The sequence below is a fragment of the Lonchura striata genome, chromosome 1A (genome assembly GCF_050655825.1).
Source record: "Lonchura striata isolate lonStrDom1 chromosome 1A, ASM5065582v1, whole genome shotgun sequence".
NCBI classification, from domain to species: Eukaryota; Metazoa; Chordata; class Aves; order Passeriformes; family Estrildidae; genus Lonchura; species Lonchura striata.
The window spans coordinates 28387992-28408479 of record NC_140741.1 but is presented as its reverse complement, the minus strand read 5'-3'; the positions used below and the strand labels follow the sequence as shown (position 1 = coordinate 28408479).

At 38.0% G+C, this 20488-nt stretch overlaps 1 protein-coding gene across 12 annotated transcripts in view; it reads right to left on the bottom strand.

Annotated features, from left to right (window-relative positions):
* KIF21A (kinesin family member 21A) overlaps positions 1-20488 on the bottom strand; it is an 87393-nt gene that overhangs the window by 48942 nt on the left and 17963 nt on the right. For all 12 annotated transcript variants that reach the window (XM_085569066.1, XM_077783415.2, XM_085569067.1 and 9 more), the window contains exons 2-6: positions 9205-9427; positions 7775-7957; positions 4804-4953; positions 3993-4127; positions 940-1107 (exon numbers count right to left, since the gene is read on the bottom strand). In XM_085569066.1, coding sequence (XP_085425192.1) covers positions 940-1107; positions 3993-4127; positions 4804-4953; positions 7775-7957; positions 9205-9427 — 859 coding nt within the window. The remainder of the gene's footprint in view (positions 1-939; positions 1108-3992; positions 4128-4803; positions 4954-7774; positions 7958-9204; positions 9428-20488) is intronic.

Below are 20488 nucleotides of genomic sequence, written 5' to 3'. Positions count from 1 at the left end.
AGCAAAAAATGTCTGATAATGATTTGAGCATTTAAGACTTGAAATTAGATGTTTGTAGTCCATGGCTATCCTCTTCCATTACTAAAAGGATCTAATGCATGTTTATAAACAATCAAACATTTGGCTGTGAAGTTATTTTTATGTGGAACCACACACACTTCAGTGAAACTGAAGGATTTTGCTTTAGGTGGCGCCCTGCACTGCAAGTTCTTGCTTTGGAAATGGTGCAGCTGCCAACAGCAGATGAACTGCACATATCCTGCTTGCTTTGAAGGATTTAAAACACTTTCAATCTGTTCCACAAAACTGAGGGCTGGACTTCACTGTAAATAAAAGGTTTTTAATCGTATATTAGTTACATCACACTGATTTTCACCTTCATGCTTTATGTGGTCTTTGTTAAGGATACAACCATGTCATCTAGATCCCCCAAATCCTGATGGCTTTGTGCTTATGTCAATGATGAAATTGAACTGAATATTCTTTCTCTTCCATGTAATATATAACCAGAAGAACTACAGAATATAACCAATGTCATGATGGAAGTGAATCATTGAGAAGATTCTAATTGAACAATACCCCAGAAAACTGGTACTGCACAATAGCCCAGAAAAAAAACATGTTTTCACAAATAGAACAGAAGTGTATTTCTGTGTCTTATTGAAAAGAGTTGTACAGAGCCTCCACATAGCCATGGTACACAAAACAAAGACATGAAACTACAACTTCGACTGATAATCACCAGCTCTACTTTTCAGTGCAGTTCAGCATTAACAAAAACATTAAATACAGTTAATTTTAAAATTACTTGATTTAATACAGTTAATTAAAAAATAGCCAGTAGATAGACAAAAAAAAAAGCTGTAAGCTATAAATTTCATTTTGAAGTGTTTTGCCTGGGTTTGTTTTACATTATATTGTATAGTTGTATAGTCTTACTAGTCCACAGTTGATGGAAATGCCTTCTTTTGCCCTTTCTCCTGTAGCTCCTGTTCGCTTTAACCTTTCAGATCCCGCCAGATCAACAAAATGAAACTTGGCAGTAAGAGTTTCATATTCATTCATCTCAGAAGATTCAGATATTATCCTGTTATCAGTGGCATTATCCTGAAGAAAAGAAGAACACACAAGGCTTGGGGAGATCTTTCACATTAACATTTGCAAAGTTCAATCAACAATTATTTCCAAAACTACCTCTTTACTATGACCATCTCCTTATTTTTTCTTTTATAACAACAGTATTTTGAAACATCTTATCTCCATTTTAATCATATGATACTAACATATCATTCTTGAAGACCCAGTTCTAGATGCCTGTAATTACAAATTATTTTAAGTACAAGTTACCATTGCTTGTTGATGAAGAAATGAGGGGAAACATCTATTAAAATGTACAAGTCTCCATCAAGGTGAGCTGATCAACAAATTTGTATCTCTGCTAAAATGCAGTCTTGAATAGATTGTCAAAGGAAACCGATTTTTAAAAAGAAAGCTTTAATTACACTATTAAGCTACAAAATCACCAGAACAAGCTAGTTCATAAACTTGCCAAATAGGTGAAAGATATTTTGATTTTATACCTCTCTAAACCCCATCACCAGCCTCCCTGCGGGATGATTCTCCAATTTACATTAGGAATTATTGTTGGAAACCATTTCTCCTAGCAGTCAGTATTCCACTAGTACTTCTGACTTCCCCAGAAAATAAGAACAGAGGGAAAAAGGGAAAATGAAAAGGTTCCTTTCTCCCTTCCACCTTCCTCCCTCAGGCAATGACTGGCACTTGCTGTAAGCCTCTATCAGTGCAGGGAGTCTGCCCAAGAACACACTGCACTGGGGCAGGTACCACAGCCTCAGCCTCTTTCCATTTCACATCCCAAAGCACAGCAGGAAAATTATCCTTTTTCATTAACAATCCCAAACTTTTTTACTATTGGTTAGTTTAGTTCTACCATTCACTGTAAACTTTTTGTTTACTACAAGTGTAGTTAGATTTATTGTCAGGAAAGTAACACAATGAGAAAAATCCTTAAATCACTCATTTCTTGACCTTACTGGTAAGGCACCCATTGCAGTTTCTACTAACTTGTCATGGTGTCAGATAATAAGCATATCAAGTGTATACTGGATTCATAACAAACTCTCACAGCCCAACCTACAAGATTAGTAATTTCCAGTCATATGAAGCATAGAAAACTCAGAAAAACCTTAAAAAACAAGAAAACCAAACAAACAAACCCAAACCTAATCAAAAAGCTAAACACATCCCCTCAGGTTTTCTCTGGTGACATTTTTGTCCTTGGCCAGCCAGCCTACAGCTCCATTTGCTACTGCAAGAGGTAATGCAGGTCTCTGCAGACCAAACCCTTCTGATGGTAGTTAAATATTTCATGCATCCTTTTGTAGCAGTAACAGAAGAGAATGGGAACCGTGCTACTTCCACAAGACCAGTAACCATAATTTCTGTAATTTTGATGTTTATACTCTGGGGACCATACTAATTTGCAAGATTAATGTATCCTATCACTCTCCCTCATTTAGCAAGTGAAATGCACATCCAGAAACTTCCCAGAAGCATGGCTGATGGGAAGAGAGCCCCAGGAGCACGTCTGTGCACTGCAGCCCTGGCTGCCTGCCAGCCCTGGGCACGGGCGACCGCACACAGTGGGCACGGCCAAGGCCGTCATCCGAGAAGGAGAAACTGTGTTGCCCTAGTAACAAAGGTCTCCCAAAACTGTTGTCTACAGAAACTTGAGCTACATCTCTCTTGGCCACCCAATAATAGCTTGTATTAATTTAGATTCCAGGAGCATTCAGAGGACAGTGTCTGTTCTATCCTCTACTCTCCTAAACAACAACAGGGAAAGAAGAGGGTGTAGTCTTAAAAAAAAATCAAGGATTTAGAAATGCCCAGATCCACAGTTAGATTATCTTGTGCATATCTCCCATTAAAAGCAGAAACAAAACAGTTTGACACAAGGCAGAAGATGGCCACCTCTTCCTCTAACACAAGCCTCTGTGTTACATAGGCAGAGCCAACAACAGTTGCCTGGGCAGCTCAGCTGGAAAAAGACCCCCACATGACTCCTCACTCTTCAGCAGACAGTTTTCAACAAAAATTTCCAAGCAGACAGTGTCACCACACAGTGACCAAAGTGCCCTGTGTGGGCTTGGAGTGTGATGCCAATCCCTCCCAAGTGAAGACAGCTGACCCCACCACCAAATCCACAGTTTCAGTATGGAAAGCAGAAAGAAGTGTTTTTAGCAAGTGTATAAAGCAGGTCTACATACCACAAAGGACCAGGAAGGAACACACATTTTGCCTGTAAATGATTATTTGTAGTATTAAAAAATAAAAGCAACCCCTCAAAGAGCACTGTAAATCCAATTCACTGTTCCACATGCTTAAAAATGTGGTAACTATGGGTCAGATGATAGCCAGATTGTATTTAATATTTAAAAAATATATGCAAAAGACCTTTAGAATATTGAAGTTAAGTCCCCCTGAAGGTACTGTAGCTTTCAGTAATGTGGATTTCTTCAGAACTCTCCCCTTTACAAGATACAACCAAGAGCAACTAACAGCTGAATAGCCACACACAATTAATCTGAAATATCCAAGCAATTTCAGTTAGGCAACTGCAAATTTAAACTCACTAACTGCTATGACACTTAAATGTGCTTTCCCAATTAAAGACAAATTATATTTTAACTTTCTTGGTTGTGTATGTCGCAACAAAATACTGAAGAAAACATTAGAGGAGAATAGGTAAGTTCCTGTAAGAGTCTGCAATTTATGATTGCCTCTGGCTAGAGGATGGTTACATATGCACAGATTAAATCAAATTATTATACTGCTTAGCAAATTAATCAAGCATTATAATGACTACAGCATCCTTACTAAGTGCAATTCAAATAGCAGTGGCTGCCAAACCATCCCCATTTTGACAAATGGCTACTAAAGAGAAGTTTACCAACAGCAAAAATACGTACAGCGTTAAATGCAGGACAGACTCTGGTCTGACACAAGTGAATAGTGAAGATAGCATGTGACCGTGAGCTCTGGACGTTCATCTGCGTGCTGGCAGTGGTTCGAGACAGAGCTCCCAGCTTCAAGCACTGCATCATCTAGAAAACAGGCAAGAAGTACATGGCATCCCTTGCTTGCTGATTAAAGGAAAAATGCTCCTATAATACTTGCTGGTTTGGATATATGACTAAAATTTCTCACTTTGATATGCATTCAGTCCCTATACACAAAAAAAAAGGACAAAAATCCTTAAACATACAAACTAGAAGTATTTTTTGTGATTTCTGTAAAATACTTAAATCTTCTATTCATATTCCTCTGTTTACTGTACCCTAGTACTAACATAGCTGTCTTCATTCACCTGTCCAAAAAAAAAAGTACAATAACATTTGTATTCAAATTTGTGGTGTATGTGAACAGCAGTCTATTTCACATCAGCCAAATGCAAAGCTTTTTTCTCAGAGGAAAAATAACATATATAAGATTTGGGAGAGCAGGTTTATGTATATGTCAAAATTCTCCCAGCAGAACTATATGATGAACAAAACTTTTCCTAGTTCTAAATGCAAGTGATATGCACTTAGTATCAAATATGCCACATTGAAGGCTACAAAGAATTAAGAAAATAAAAATTTTAGCTAGTTAGCTAGTTTTTACACTTAAATTGCCCAGGACACAGACCTGGGCATGACCTCTATTTAACTGTTCATCAAAGCATACAGACATTCAGAATCTACTTGGCATGCTACAGAGTAATTTGTTTCCAGTTATCACCTCAGATTCTCCAGTCACAGTTCGGGTTGTAACACCCACTGTATAAATTCCTCCTGCTGAATCTTCATGTATTTTAATATTTGATTTTTTATTCTTTGCATCAATATCACGCGTGGTATCAAACAGATCAAGAATTTCTTCATTGTAAAGCTGAGAAAAAAAGACAAAAAACATCATTTTTAGAAGGAGCTCCTCCAATGATTAACAAATCTGTGCATGGCACATACCAAAAATTGCAAAAATCCAAGCGTCTCAGCTCCCAAAAGATGTGAAATATCCAAACTTGCAAGGACAATAGGTGACAGCAGCTGCAAATTAAGTGACCTGCTCAACTTCCTATTATGCTACCCAAAGATGCTTCCTTCACATTGCCATATCTGAAATAAAATTCTTCAGTGGGACCAGGGAAGAGGAGGAATTTGGTGCCAGCAGAACAAGAGTGGTTTCTGTGGCAGGCACCTGCTCTCTTCAGATTTAACCTTGGGCTTTTCTTTTGTGGATTCAGTTGGCTGCACCCTGTTCAGAACACTTACAACTCACTCCACGTGCTCTCCCTGCCATTGCAACTTTCCTCTTCTTCTCTCTCACACCTTCATATTTCTATGGCTCTCATTTAGATAAATTCTTCCTGGGCAGGAAGGAATTTGACATAGAATAATAGTTTTTGTGCAAGCCACTTCTTAAAGACACCAAGCATCAGTCCAAAAATACTATGGCATCGCTTTTTGAGCAAGGCTTTTGTACCCCATAACAATGTTCTGAACTTTATGCAGTGTTTAGATCGAATTGAAGATATCAGGGGGAATAAAACAGAAAACCCACCCAGAAAAAAACACTATCCCACTGAATGTCATGACTCAAGTCTCTGCTTGTGTACCCTGGAACATATCAAGTGTCTCTAATTTAGTTATACTAATTCATGTCAACAAAGCTCAGCCCAGACTAATTCAATTCCTGATCATAATCCCTAGGCAACAGTCAAACCACTACAACAGATCTGTATTCACACAAGGTACTTTCTCATAGTACTGAAATTAAGTGACTTTCTCCTCTCAAAAGAAAAAAGTCATCCCTGAGAATAAAAAAACTCAGCATTTGTGAATGTGATGCTTTTAATCCTTTACATATTAAAAAAGGAATTGTATTTAATTATTAGGCACAGATATTCTATGTAGGAATCTTCTCACTAATGTTTTACCTTCATAAATTCAAACAAACTGATGTCACAATTTAGAGCAGATCCTGATACTGCAGCTGCAATTGGATGAGACTGCATACACCTGTCTTTTGAAAAAGCAGGAAAGCAAGGAGTTAAGGGAGGCAGACTTCAGCCAACTAAAGAAAGGCAAGGAAGTAGCAAACAGAAGTCACTGTTCCCAACAGTTATCCAGCTGTAAGACTTCAAAGTTACTCCAAAAATACAATCTTGCTTCAACTTGCTCAACGACTAAATTATTGTTTATGCAATCCAGCTCTAATGGTAGACAGGATGGGAGGAAGAGAATACTATTTGACACAATAATACTGTATAATATCAAACTAATCAGAAAAAGCTCTTTCTGGGAAAGCCTCAGTAAAAGAAAAAAAATCTACCAACTAAAATACATTTTTTTAAGGGAGAAATTATTATATACAAATTTAGCCTTTCTCTATATAGATAAAGAAGACAGGATTCAGTATGTACAGTTCAGCTGAAATACATTGCAGTGGCTGCAATTCTTCATACCATTCTCACTGTAACATTTAATCACTGCCCTGTATTTTGGGACACAGTCATATTTGTAATGTTTTGTCAAAAAGTACAATAAATTCAGAAACCACACTGGTTACTGCTCCTTATGCTACTCATGTTGCAGCTGCCTAAGCAAAGCTGCAGCTCCCTGCTGCACAGAGTAGAGCATTCCCACAGCACATGCTCAAGCCAACTCTCTCTAGGCAAATATTAGCCAGAGCAACAAAAGGTTCTGCCTAAGGGTAGCAACAACAAACCTAGACTGATGCAAAACTCATACCAGCTTGTTAATGGCTAAAAGAGTTAGTTTACTTCAGCAGTAATAAAACCAACAGCTTTTCTCATGGGCAATATTAAAGCAGATAAAGTTGTACATACTGAAGTAAGCAAAAACAATTTACACCTGCTCTTCCTAAAATTGATTCTGCCTCTCTGTGTGCCTGAAGTATCAGATTTTGCAGGTTGGTAGTAAATGTAAATACGTTACACCCAAATCAATCCATTTAAAGAGCAGTTCCACAGTCAGGAGACACTGCAAGGCATAAAGCAACAGCTGCTGCAGGTCAGAAAGATCACAGATGTTATGGCCCCTTTACCAGTAACTTTGTCTACAAGAAAACACAAAGGGAGCAGTTTTGCCACAGTTTTGCCACCAGGTTTTTTTTTCTCTGGGTCAAAGAAAGAAGGGAACAGTGACACTGAAGCCTAATCCTAAACCAGTGGGAATTGCAGAAAAAGTATTTTCATGCTAGGTTTCTTCGTTGGTGAAGAGAGTCTTCTGAACAGATTTTGAAAGCTAAAGAAATCTATAGCAAAGTGACAAAAGCAAGCAAAGCATGATCACTACTCAAAGCCATAAAATACAGTTAGAGGGGTTTTTATAATTTCTTAAGTTTTTTTAAGAATTACCAACAGACAAGAGCAAGAGGCCTTACAAACAGAAAGGGATAAATGATGACAAACAAATATTTCTACTTCAAAATAACACTGTGAAGGGAAGTAGTAAAATAATTGGAGTAAGATAAAAAGACTTTTTCATAAATTGAAGAGCTGAACCAAATACCATACATTTTTCTTTTGAAATCTCATATATTAATTCAAAACAACTTGAAAGAAAATTTAAAAGAAGCAACCAGAAAAAAATATTTAATTGGTTTGCTAAAAAAAATAAAACACCACCAAAAAAAAACCTACCAAAAAACCCACAAAGTTACACCCACAAATGTGGCTCATATTTACCTCTAAGAACTGTGCATTCACTTTAAAATCAGGAGGTGGAAGTCCTTGCTTAACAGCACCTTGTTTTTTTTCTTCAATACATCTGAAAAGGTGCTTAACAGCACGTGATATAATGCCTTGTTCCTCTTCTGTTATGTTGACATCAAATCCAGTGCCCATGGTGTATGTTTTGCCAGCACCTGTCTAATTTGAAAAAGGAGTAGTCACTAGAACATGTTAATAGTACCAAATCATCATAGAAATACAGTTTGTGAACACTAGTGTTCACATCAACCTACCATCTTTACAATATTAACACATACAACAACAGGTCACTTTGAAAAACGGATAAGCAGCAGATTTTGGACAAATTCTACTGTTTATTCAGAGATCACATACAAAAAGGCAGAGAGCAGTTCAATCTCTCATAACCCTTCCCCTAGAAATTTTCCCTACCCAGCTCACATCAGCCTTGAGCTATCTCCTCTAGGTCAAAAGATGAGTTAATGTCTCCAACCAAGGCTGTTAATTGAAACATGTATTTTGAAGGTAAAAGCAGCATTTGCAATTCTTTACTGAAGTAGATCAAATGACTCCCTTAATTAAGATGTCTGAATAACTCAGGTATTATATTCCCATTGTTCTCACTTTATACTAAAGAATACAAGCTCTATCTTCACTAGGAAGATCACCTAATTAAATATGAAGTCCAATAGAAGTCAAGGTAGTGTAGTGTTTTCACTTAATTACTGGGTCAAGTCTAAGACAAAGATAGGATCACAGAGCTGAACATAATCTGCTAAACTGGATCTGCAAACTGCTTTGACTAAGAATAGACTTCACCTGGCTAACTTGAGATGCAACACCTAACAGAGGTGAAATTCAGCATACAAGACCACATTTTATGCAATCAACTTGTAAGGAAATATTCAGAAGAAGACAACATACTCTCTTACATTGTGCTCAGCTTCGAGTGTGCCCAGTGTACTGAGAGGGTGTGTTCTTGATGCAAAGTTCTTTGACTTTGGAATATGATCACTGCATTTTGCCCACAAGCAAACAATGTGGCCTGAAGTTCTCCAGGATTTGTTTTCTAAAAGCTCCTATTCCCAAAAGTCTCTAAAAATGCAGTGGGTTGAAAAGTTGCTCAGAAAAGAATCTCAGTACAACCTATCTCTATAGTTCAACTGATTAGGTCAATAATTTGTATTGAGGTGAATTCAGGAATTACATGGACTGATATTATTTTCAGGACTACTATTAAATTCAGATCTGTGGCCTGTGTTTCAACTGCCATTCTAAACAGAATTTATATAAACTCACTCTCCTAGAGGGTAACTCATTGAAAATAAACCCAAGATGCTAAAACTAGATTAATGCATTCAGAAATTTAAGAGAAAAATCATTTTCAATCCAAAATAAATGCTTTAAAATAAAATTGCAAAGCTTACCTGGCCATAAGCAAAGACAGTGGCATTATAGCCTTCAAAGCAACCTTCAATCAGCTTTTCTATGCACTGTACATAGATCTCTTCTTGCTGTGAGTCAATGTTAAAGACATAATCAAAAGTGAAGGCCTTATCTTTTCCCAAGAACACTTGAGGTTCACCAGGTGTGACAGATGTACAAATATGGCATCCTTCAATCTTCTCTTTGGCTAACTGTGGTCTAATTCTGTTTTGGAAGAGATAAAAAGAACTATTAGAAATTCTCATCATCAAAAAGAGGAGTGCACAATATAAATAAGGGTCTAAGAATTCCTAATTACTAAGAAGTCAGAATTTTTCTTCAGCAAGCCAGAAGGTTTTTGGCTGTCTGAGCCACAATACTGACTGTATCAGAACCCTAGCAATAAAACTGCTCATGCAAATGACACCATCTTTTCTGAAGTTTCACCTACTTCAAGCTGATGAGCTGCCTAGAACTCTGAATGTTTCTGTATGTATATTATGCATTACTGAAGAGTCAGTCACTTTTCTATGTTGTTTCAGACTTGGAAATCAAGCTTTCCAGTTTTATCAAACTTCTGCATGCTTTCATTGTAAAAACAGTCATTTTACTTTTTTTTTTTTTAACAAGCAAGTTAAACATGTAAAAAATATACAGGATAGTTTAAATAGCAATTTGGGAGCAAGGACCCACCAACACCTAGTTTGGCTGGTTAGAGCCTGGTGCTACTGCTGCCAAGATCGTGGATTCAGTTCCTCTATGGGCCATTCACTCCAGAGTTGGACTTAAAGATTCTTATGGGTCCCTACCAATTCAGAAAATTCTGTGATATCTTAAATGAAATAATCTCCTTGCTGTGAGAGCAATGACAGCAAGGAAAAGGCTTTATTTCTTTCCTTTCATCAGAAACGGAGCTTGTACAGCCAGAACACTTGTGTGAAATATTCGGTTTCACTGAAGAAGTATACCTTCAGACAACATAAAAAGAACAATAGTTAACAGTAGTTCACAATAGTTAAGTTTTAAAGAGTGTCTCATTCCTCATTATTTCCCCTCTAAGGCAAGTTTCAACTTTTCTTTCAGTTTGTTCAGTTTCTTATTTTACAAAATAACTTATAGAATATAGCTTGAACATCTTATATTCTATCATTTTATTAATTCCTCTGCCCTCTTAACACTCTTCCAGCCTTATCAAAATTGAATTAAGGTACTGGCCTCACAACTAATAATGACTGCAGAAGCTTGTGATTCGATGGGTTTAATGATTAACTATCAAGAAGAAAAACTCTGGCCCACTTAACACATTTTTCTAGCTATAAGGTACTAATAATTTGCTTACAAAGCTACCTTTGTAAAAAATATTTCCAAGTTCTCAAAGCACCACCAAAAAAACAATCCAAACCAAAAACCCAAATGCACAATACGCACACCAAAACGTGTGCAGCTTAAAAGATGTAACAAAGAAGGCTAATAAGAATGACAAAAAAGCAGCAGTACAGCTACATACAAACAGAATCATGGAATATTTTATATAGATCCTCCAATTATATAAAACTTCAGAGTGGCTACTTTCAGTGACACAGTGTCAAAGACCTGCATGCACAGAGTATATTTAAAGGCACATATTCATCTCATAGTCCATGTTTTAAGGGCCACATGCACATCAATGCTCTGTTTAGGGCAGCTGTGCTGCCTTGAAGCAAATTCCCCAACATTTTCAGATATCACATGTTGGTTTGGATCACAAAGCCGTTTCAGAGTGCACAATTTACACCCCCTTCAGAGGAAACTAAGCCAAAATGCTTGACTCCAAACACACAAAACTTGTTCCAAAATCTAATGGGAGCATAAGGGCCCAAAGCTACCTGCTGATCTACTGTGACTGTGCCAACACCTGCTGATACAGAGCAAGCTTGTCTCCAACAACTGAGTGGGCTGCTGCAGACTAATTATGTACATGTTAGATGAAGTTAGAAATATCCTGCTTGAAAAAAATACAAAAAAAAAAATCTCACAGAGCATGATGTGTCTACTTTTTATTGCAGATTCTGAATTTTTCATCCAGGGATGTGCACTGCTGTCAAGAGTATTTTTCAGATTTTTCCTTCTGAGGGTTTCATTATATCCCACATGTGACACTAGAGATTAACCTTCATTTATCTGTAAGGTTTTCTGCACATTAATTTCAGTATGGAAATTTCATTAATGATCAGGAGGTACCACCCTTGTCAGCTTCCCCTCTAATGTGAAAATTAAGTAAACCTTTGAAAAATATCATTAAAGAAAAGATTACATGATGTGCAAAATAGGCATAAATATTCTACAACTAGTATTTGCATTTAAGTATACAAAGTGTGTAATATAGGTCAAATTTTCTCTCTAACGACATCATAAGGAGTTTTTTTTTTTCTTTAAATGAAATAAGAATGCTGAAAGTAATACAGGATTTACATAACTCCTTCAATAACAACCAACTTGATCCACTTGTACCTGTGTCAACTGAACACAGAATCTGATAAATATGTACAGAAACTTGTAATACATTTACTTCCTTCTAAATTCAGGAAATTTTGGTAATAAAATAGCTTTTATTTCTAGGTAGAGAAAGTCCTCAAAGAAAAAAAAAATAATCATATGCCTTTTCTAAAAGCATTCTACACAACTGGAAGGTCAAGCAAATAAAACACTGCAGCTTGCTGTCTAAAACAATATTTAGAAAATGCCTACTCAGTAGGTTATTCTGTTGCCTTCTTTTACTGCCATGAAGTCAGTCAGAGGGCAAACTCCTTTTTCAGACTAAGCACTCTTATTCTTTCACTAACCCAGTGCACACAGTACAGAGGCCATCAACTGTCCCTACAAGAATGAACTCTGAGGGCTTGTAAAGGTCCAGAGACATGTCTCATAGCCTTCCAGAGCAGAAAAGCCTGGGAAGATCTCTTCTAGAAATCCAGATGGAAAACACATTTTCAATATCAAGCAAGCTTTAGTGATCCCAAAAGCACAACTTCTCCCCAGTTCCAAAAAGGCTTTTAACAACAATTTGCAGAATGAAGCTGACAAGTTTTTTTTTAAGTTTTTCCTAATATGTTTTTATTCTGTGCTTGAAAAAGAATTAATTTTCTACACTGATGAACTGATGCAATTATGACAGGTGCCGAATAAATTTCTCCTTTCTACTACTAAGTAAAGACTGACCGACCATGAAAAGGAGCAGCATGCCTAAAATATCAATGATTTGCATGATAATTATTACAGTGATGACAGGAGTGTGAAGCGAGCAGTTTCGATGTCGCCCAGCAGAGACTTCCCATGAGAATTCTCCTGGCCAGGTCCTGCCTTGCAGCCATGCAGCACCTCCCAGAGCTGTGCTGCACAGCAGCTGTACAGACCAGCCCAGCACAACCAGCCCACGGCTGAGCTGAGGGGTACCTGTGTCACTGCTAGAGCTTCTTACCAGCTTAACCACCTCCCCTGGGTGGTGACACAGCATTCAGAGATCCAGCAATGATGATGGTGTCCTTCTTCCCTAACTTACCACTAAATCTGAAAGCAGTGCTAGGAGAAACAACACAATTCACCAGCACTTAGGCAACACAAAGGAAATACAAAGCAAGACTCACTACAGCAGGGAAGCTTCACGTCAAAGAGAGACTCCCTCCTCATTCTGTCAGTAGTCTTACACACTGTCCCACTCTGCTATGGAGTTGAGAGGTAGCAGAGACAGATCATGACTGCACATCAGGCTTGAATGACATTTTCCCCCAAAAGAGATGTGCAGACAAAAATCCTTCATCACCCAACCTGAGGTCTCCTTAAGGGATACTTCATTCTCTGAAATCTATACAGCTCTCTTGCTAAACTTACCATGAAGCTAATGTGATGTCCTCAAGGAGTAAGCAAGAGATTCCTTCCCTTCACCCTGATTTCTGCCCACTTACAAACAATGTGAGTGCATCACCCAAACCTCAAGACTCTCAGTCTTACTATTTGCACTGAATGTGTGGTCCAGCTAACAGAAGTCCTCATGCAAGTCGAATTTGGCTCCAGCACTGCCTATAGGAACATCTCCTCCTTCTCCACCCCACACATGAATTGGGAAAGTGATTTTTTCCTTTCTGCTTACAGTCAAACATTTTTCACTCTTACGTCTTCATGTGGTCACTTCTGTCAGCAAAGCAGGCAGCACCCACACTTAAAAAATGTGAAAGAGTTCATTCTGGTCATCTCTGCTTGCCCAGCCTGTGGTCTGGCAGTCTGCCACTGAGATTTTTCTCCAGGACCAATTTGACTTTGCCCATTTTGTCTTCTACATGGCCCCACCCCATCTGTTTTTCAGGCTACTCTCTTAATTGCAGATAATCAGGTGTTTTCTACCTATTTTCAATCACATATCCTTAGATGTGGCAACTTCCCAAACAGCATTTTGCTCTCCATCCTTCCCTCTGCTCCTCTCCAAAGCATGAACACACCCAATTCTTGTTTACGTGTACTTTGCAGCACCTCCAGGCCACACACATGAAACTTAATCCCCTAAATCTCTCCTGCTTTAGCACACTGGGACAAGTTGTCAAATTAGGGAGTACTAAACCAGCCAGCGGTTGCACAGTAATGCACTGTATTGTACTGGAACTAATCCCTCAGTAGAGCAGGGGCACAATGTCTCTGCTAAAAGTATTGTCAGCTAGAACAGACTCAGATAATACAGTTCAGGGACTACAGTCATCATCAGACCAATACCCTGTGTTACGCAAGACATCAGACTTTACAGAATTGATTCTTGTTTAAACTAGATAATATCATAATATCTCTTTGAAAAGCATCCTGAATTTACTTCTAGGGATGAAAAATTGTCCCAGTGATCTAAATACATATTATTTACATAAATAACTACATGTATATATACATACACACACATCCCTTTTTACTACTAAATAGTTTTACCTCTGTGCCTGATTATTTAAAAACCTCTCCATTATTCAATTTTACCCAAGCCATCTCTAACCAACTATGATCACATCACCACTTAATCTCATTTCATATACTAAACAAGACCAGTGATTTTATAAAATTTGCATCTCCATGAGAAGAACTGTAAACTCTAACAAAGGGTAATAATCAAAGTGTTTACCATATGCCTTCTCAGCACCTCTACAGAATAGCATTAAGCATACAAGAACTTCTCTGATTGATCTAAAAAGGGCAAAGAATCAAATTATTCTTGTTTTACAGAAAGCAAAGTAGAAAAAAAATAAACATGGGTTGATCTTTCAGACTGCAATGACTATTCTGAAGGTGTATGTTGGAAAGAAAAGATTGCTCTGAAGCCCCGTGTCATTAAAAAAGGCTCTGTGCTTGCTCAGAAAAGCATAAATTCAAACCATGTGCTATGGTGAGCAGGAAACAAGTTAACATGTAAACCCAAAGCTATCCAATACTTCTCTTGCTACACTAAACCTATTAAATTTTACACAATTAAGTTTCACATGTGGGTATATGAAATATTAAATCCAGAAACATCTAATAAAATATTTAGTGAAGCATAGCAGGCAATACAACCTGGGAAACAGAAACTGCCCAAAACCAGAAGAAACCGGCTTCCAACTCTTACTTCAGCATCAGAATTCCCTCGCCTTACTACTCCCTTAAATTTACACTCATCAAATCACTCCCATTACACTCCCTTTAGAACAAGCAGGGAGTAAAGAAAGCTAAGCAGGTTTCGTCTCAAAGACACCCAATACTTAGGCTTGCAAAACTTTTCAGTATTTTTGGTTGCACACACTGGAATCTTGCTCTGCAATTAGCAACACTTTAAAATGAGACCACAATTTTAATGTCTGAATGCATTCCTCTGAACTATATCTCTCAACAAGCTTTAAGGACACAAAAAGATCTGGCATATGAGAAACTCCTGTTAACACAGCAAAAAGGGTGCAGGAACAAACCTTTAGGCTCGTACCAGCAACCATCACCTACAGAGAGTTTCTGAATAGCAGCATCACGAATGGTATAACCCCACATTAATGGTATCAATCACCAGTATTCCATGAACTGCTATCAAGATGGAAAATGGACATGCAATTTCAGACATACAGATTACAGTGACCACATGAGACATGGCTCAGCAGCTGAGTCACCCAGCACATGGGCAAGTCTATCCCCCTGCCATGGGTCAGCTCCCACCCCAGGAACCTGCTTCACCCTGTGCCAGGGGCCCAGGCACACAGCAGTCACCCAGCCAGGGCAAGGAGCATCACCTTGCTGTGGCTGAACTCCATCATTCTTGCATAACATTGGGCACTGCTCCCACTGGTGCTCCTCTAAAGCTGCCACGGTCCAGACTGAGCCCAGCACTGCCAGCAGGTGTGTGTGCCCAGAGCCCAGCTGTTACTCAGCCTAAACTTACACCTCCTGGCAAGCACAAGTGAGGCAGATGTTTTACACACATACTAACACTTACCTACTTGATGTACCTGAGAACTTCTTGGCATCTAAAGTCATTTCAATACATGACAATTGTACAGTTGACAATACCAAAAATAAAACCTCCTGAAACAGTCTAGGGTATTTTAAAAAGATGCAGTAAGGACTGTGACAAAAGCTTAAGCAGGATCTACACAGTCCAGATTTTACTCCAAAGTCCTATTAAGATACTTATAAAAAGGTATTAGCATCCCTTCAAACCATGTGTAGCCATTAAATATTACCATTAAGCCTTAACTTAAAACACCTAGCCACTAATTTACCAAATGTGCTGAGGTATAAGCTTTGAAACAGCTAACTTAGTGTAATGCAAACAAAAAAAAAATCTATTCAAAAATATATGCAGAAAATATTTTGTTCCAGTGCTGCAGACTGTCACTTCCAGTTTGCATTTAATGAGAAAGCAACACATGGGAAACTAGAATGAAATTAAATTGAGGAAATATACCACTGCCATAATTAGATTTGTCCAGTTCTCCCATATGCTCAAACTCTACCTCTTTAATATTTTTTTTTTATTTGTACACACAAATTTAATTTCATGAAACAATTACCCTTTTCAGTAGCTTGGGTCTGGTCAGCTCCCATACCCATTAGCTGTTCATGCTGGAGATGACATTGGCAGTGCCAGGCTGAGGCAGTTCCACAGGCTGCTGCTCTGCCTTGGTTGCTGAAGAGCCATACAATAGCTGTGTCTCCAGGCAGCCACCATGGCCAGGACACAATTTAGCAGTGTGATTTCGGATTAATTCTTGTGCCATTCTCTAACAGCCTAGCAAGCTGTGCAACACAGACTGGCAGGCACAACCCCACACTTCTGCTAGGAAAAGAAAACACAGAGGGGAAACACCCAGACCTGCTCTCACATAATTCCTACTGCTCCACATGCTTCCTTCCTCACACCACCCCACAGGAGGGCTAGCAGATGCTCCAGAAGATCTAGAAGACCTCCAACATCTTTCTTGATAACTTGAATGAATGCATTCACACAAACCCTTGTGCAGTTTTATTGTGAACTAATTAACACTCTAGCAAGCAAAGAAATCCACAACTTTTGAGAAAAATTTGGCTTTTGAGAGAAAAGGGAGAAGTGCATTGCAGGGTTTGCACTGGCCTGGGTTATTTCTAGTTCAAGACAAGGTCATCTCTGATGGAAAAGCTGCACTACCATAAGCTTCCACATGCCTGCCAAGCACAGGACTGGCACACCTCCAGATCCAAGTGCAATTTGAGTAAAGCTAAACAGAAGTGCCTTTTCCAAAGGCAAACAGTTTGGTTTTTTTTAATTGTTCTATTGTGCTACTTGCCTTGGTTTTCTTAACATCTATTGTTATATGTTTCACCCCTCTCAGAAAGGTAGGAGATAATAACACAATATCTTAGATAAAATGAGAGCTAAGCAAATGCAGTAAAGTATTACTTATGAACTAAGCCTTGAAGTATTTATGGTTTATGAGCAAGAAATGAAAGAAGTTAGACCTTCCTAAAAGTAAAATTCTAAATTAATGTCACACCATATAGGAATGCAGACACACCTGTATCGTGCAATGAAGTGGCAGAAGAGAGACTTTGGCCACAGCAATCAGGAGTTAAATATGCTTCAGTGCTGAAAGGGTCAAAGGCACTCTGGTGCTGAAAGGGACTACAATCACCTGATCTCCAGGTAGCTGATTAGCCCCAAGCAACTGCCTTTCCCCATCAGGGAGCATGAACAAGTCATTCTCAAGAGTAAGAAGCAAAAAGTAAGTATTTCTGCTGCACAAGGAAACACAGCACTCAGCTGCACTACTCAGCTCAGGCATTAGCTCAGGCTCTGGACACCGTGCTGTATGGAACGTGGACATACACTGAAATAAACAGGTCACTCACTAGCTATCTCTCCTTTAAGGATTAACTCTGTAAATATCATCGAGAATCTTTATCACCTTTAAATAAGAGGGGAAAAAAGGGAACTCCAGAAGGTGCTAGGTCATTTCAGTTTTTATTTGAGAGGTAGCTTTCAGTCTTATAACGCCCTATGTAAATTTTCAGCTTTTTGTCTGCTTACACTGAATTGTGGACATCACCACACAGTTGGAAGAATAGCAGAGATATCCCAAATTACTTGGTTCACACATGAACAATAGGTTTCTTCCCCAGGTGGTCTGGGAATCTATTATTTCCAAAAGGCCAATCAGCAAAGAAATGTCTTCTGAACCGACACCAGAAATACACAATCAAGAGAAACTGTAACCAAAACATTTACTCAGGGAAGCAGAACCATCTGTGGCTATGGATTTGGATGGCTGCTCCTGTTCATTAAAATTGTAGTTTACCAGAGGGTTCAATCAGTCTGCAATCAGCCTGTGCTGCCCATGTATTTATATACCAAGTCCAATATCCACACAGCAAATTAAGGACAGTACTGCCTTTAAACTGCATATTAAATCTGTACCTCTTACAATGATTGCACTTGATTTTTTAAAATTAAACAATTCTGTTGAAAAATATAATATATTTTATATATATATATAGCTCATGCAGAGAAGTATGAAATACCATCTTCATTTCACTGGTGGTGTTTCACATCAATCACTACCTCTTACAATAATGAAGACTAGTATAGATTACTATTATGAAAAAATTAAGACTATTATACCTGATGATTACTACGTTTAAAGAACACATGTCACAAATGCAAGAGAAAAGAGAAAAGAAAGGTCTTTTGGTGTGTCCCCAGATCATTGTCTACAACTATGGCCCTCATGGATACAACAAGGCCAATTAAGCTAGCAAGTATATCCTTCTGAGGGTAAGGATTAATGAGAGAAAGCAACTCTACATACAAAAGAAATAGAATGACACTATATTTCTTTTGCAAATCATGGAGGTTTTTTCCCTCTAAAATATAGCTTTAGCATGAAACTCAGCAGCCTTCATCATTCCTGCTCTGGGGCTCGCAGCTGTAAGGAGTGGCTGAGTCACTGCCTGGGTAAAGCTTACCAGAGCCTGGTACTAATTATGTAATAAGGGCAGCATCAGGAAAAGGAATACATTTCCTGTAGCATGCTGAATGCTTAACAGAGCTTGTATGTGCTAAACAAATACCATTATAAGTAAATTGAGATTTAAAAAAAAAAAAGCTTTTTTGAAGAGTGCATAGCCCAGCAGCCTAATATCCCTGAGCCAGGATAACAAGTACAGCCAGTATCTTAGAGACACTTTGCTTCCAGAAATGTTAGCATGAGAATTCAACTGACAAAGTAATGTACTGTCAAAAGTAATGTGGTGAACATAGGCTATCCAACCACCCAAACCACTGTAGTCACTGCTGCCTTACCAAGCTACAGAATAACATTTATTTAGGTCCAACAGGAAAAATGGGAAGGAATTAAAACAAAACAAACAAAAGCCTAAACCAACAACAAACATCCACAACATCATTAAACAACACTAAACCACAAAAACCACTAAACCATGGTCTTGAGTACATCCAAACAAATTCAGTCACATTTACAGCTCAGGGATTTTGAGATAATTTGGATACCTCTTGTATGCCAGCAACCAATCAACCCAATGCACACAAATACACTAAGCCTGTAACAAGTACATCAGTCAACAAAAATATGGTTGGTGTCAACTCTTTTTAGAAAGCACAGATGTAAATAATGTTTAACTACCAGAATCAAACTTCACTAAAAAGCACAGTTTTGTGAGACAGCTGGTTTCAAGAACATTGCCAGCAGCATCATTACATCAGCAAATAACCCAAAAATGCTCACATAAAGGCACAGAAATGACAGTGGATTTCTGGTTCAAAAGTTGAAAATTCCATCTTGCAGAGCAGTAACATTATTTTCACACACCCTCACATACAAAAAGATGAATAACTTAAAAATACAATTATTTAATGAAATTAAGTGAAATATTTTAAGAATAAAAACATGCATTTGGGAATTTCCTCACATTATAACTTGATTTCTTAAAAGCACTGATAAGTACCACAAATATATTAAGAAATAACCAAGCGGGAAAAAAGTGTTTATTCACAGTAGAAAAATAATTTTTTAATAGAGCAAAGAACTGATGTAATGCAAGGCTATCCAGATGACCAAAAAATTGCCAGTCATGCCAACACTAGGCTTCATTCCATTTCTTCCTCATCAGTTAAATATATGTCTGTTTTAGAAGTTCACTACTTCTTCCAAGCAGCCTAGTTTTTAAAAATAGGTACTCTGTTATTTTTAAACAAAGTTAAAAGGGTTTGCTATGTCTGCAGCAAAGAAGAAGCCTTAATTGCCTCTCTTACCCAGATTTCCCTTTCCTTTTTAAACACCCATACATACTTAAGCTCCCAGGTCTTATAGCTGTAGCACACAAATACATGTTCATGGCAAGATTACTGTAGCTCTGAAAACTGTTTTCATTTCTTTCCCCTCCATACAGAAATATTTTCTTTCCAGTTGTATATTCTCAAGTTTAGGGCAGTTGGTTGCTTTACACCTCTGAGCCACAAGTCCAGTAATTACATTACATTACAACTCAAAACAAACACAAAGTTATAAACATACCTATAGGTAAAGCTTCAAGCCATTTCATAAGTAATTACAGTTAAATAATAAAACAAAAGAACAGGAGAGTCAGGTCAGTTAAAAAAAAAATTACAAGTTGTCATTAATCATTACTGAAATGACTGCTTAGCTAACACTGCTAAAATAACCAGAGACTTCACAATGGGACAAGACAGCTAAAAACAGTGTTTCAGTAAACTGCACTGAATGGTGCCTTCACTCTGTTAACTTTCAAAGCAGCATTCCTGGA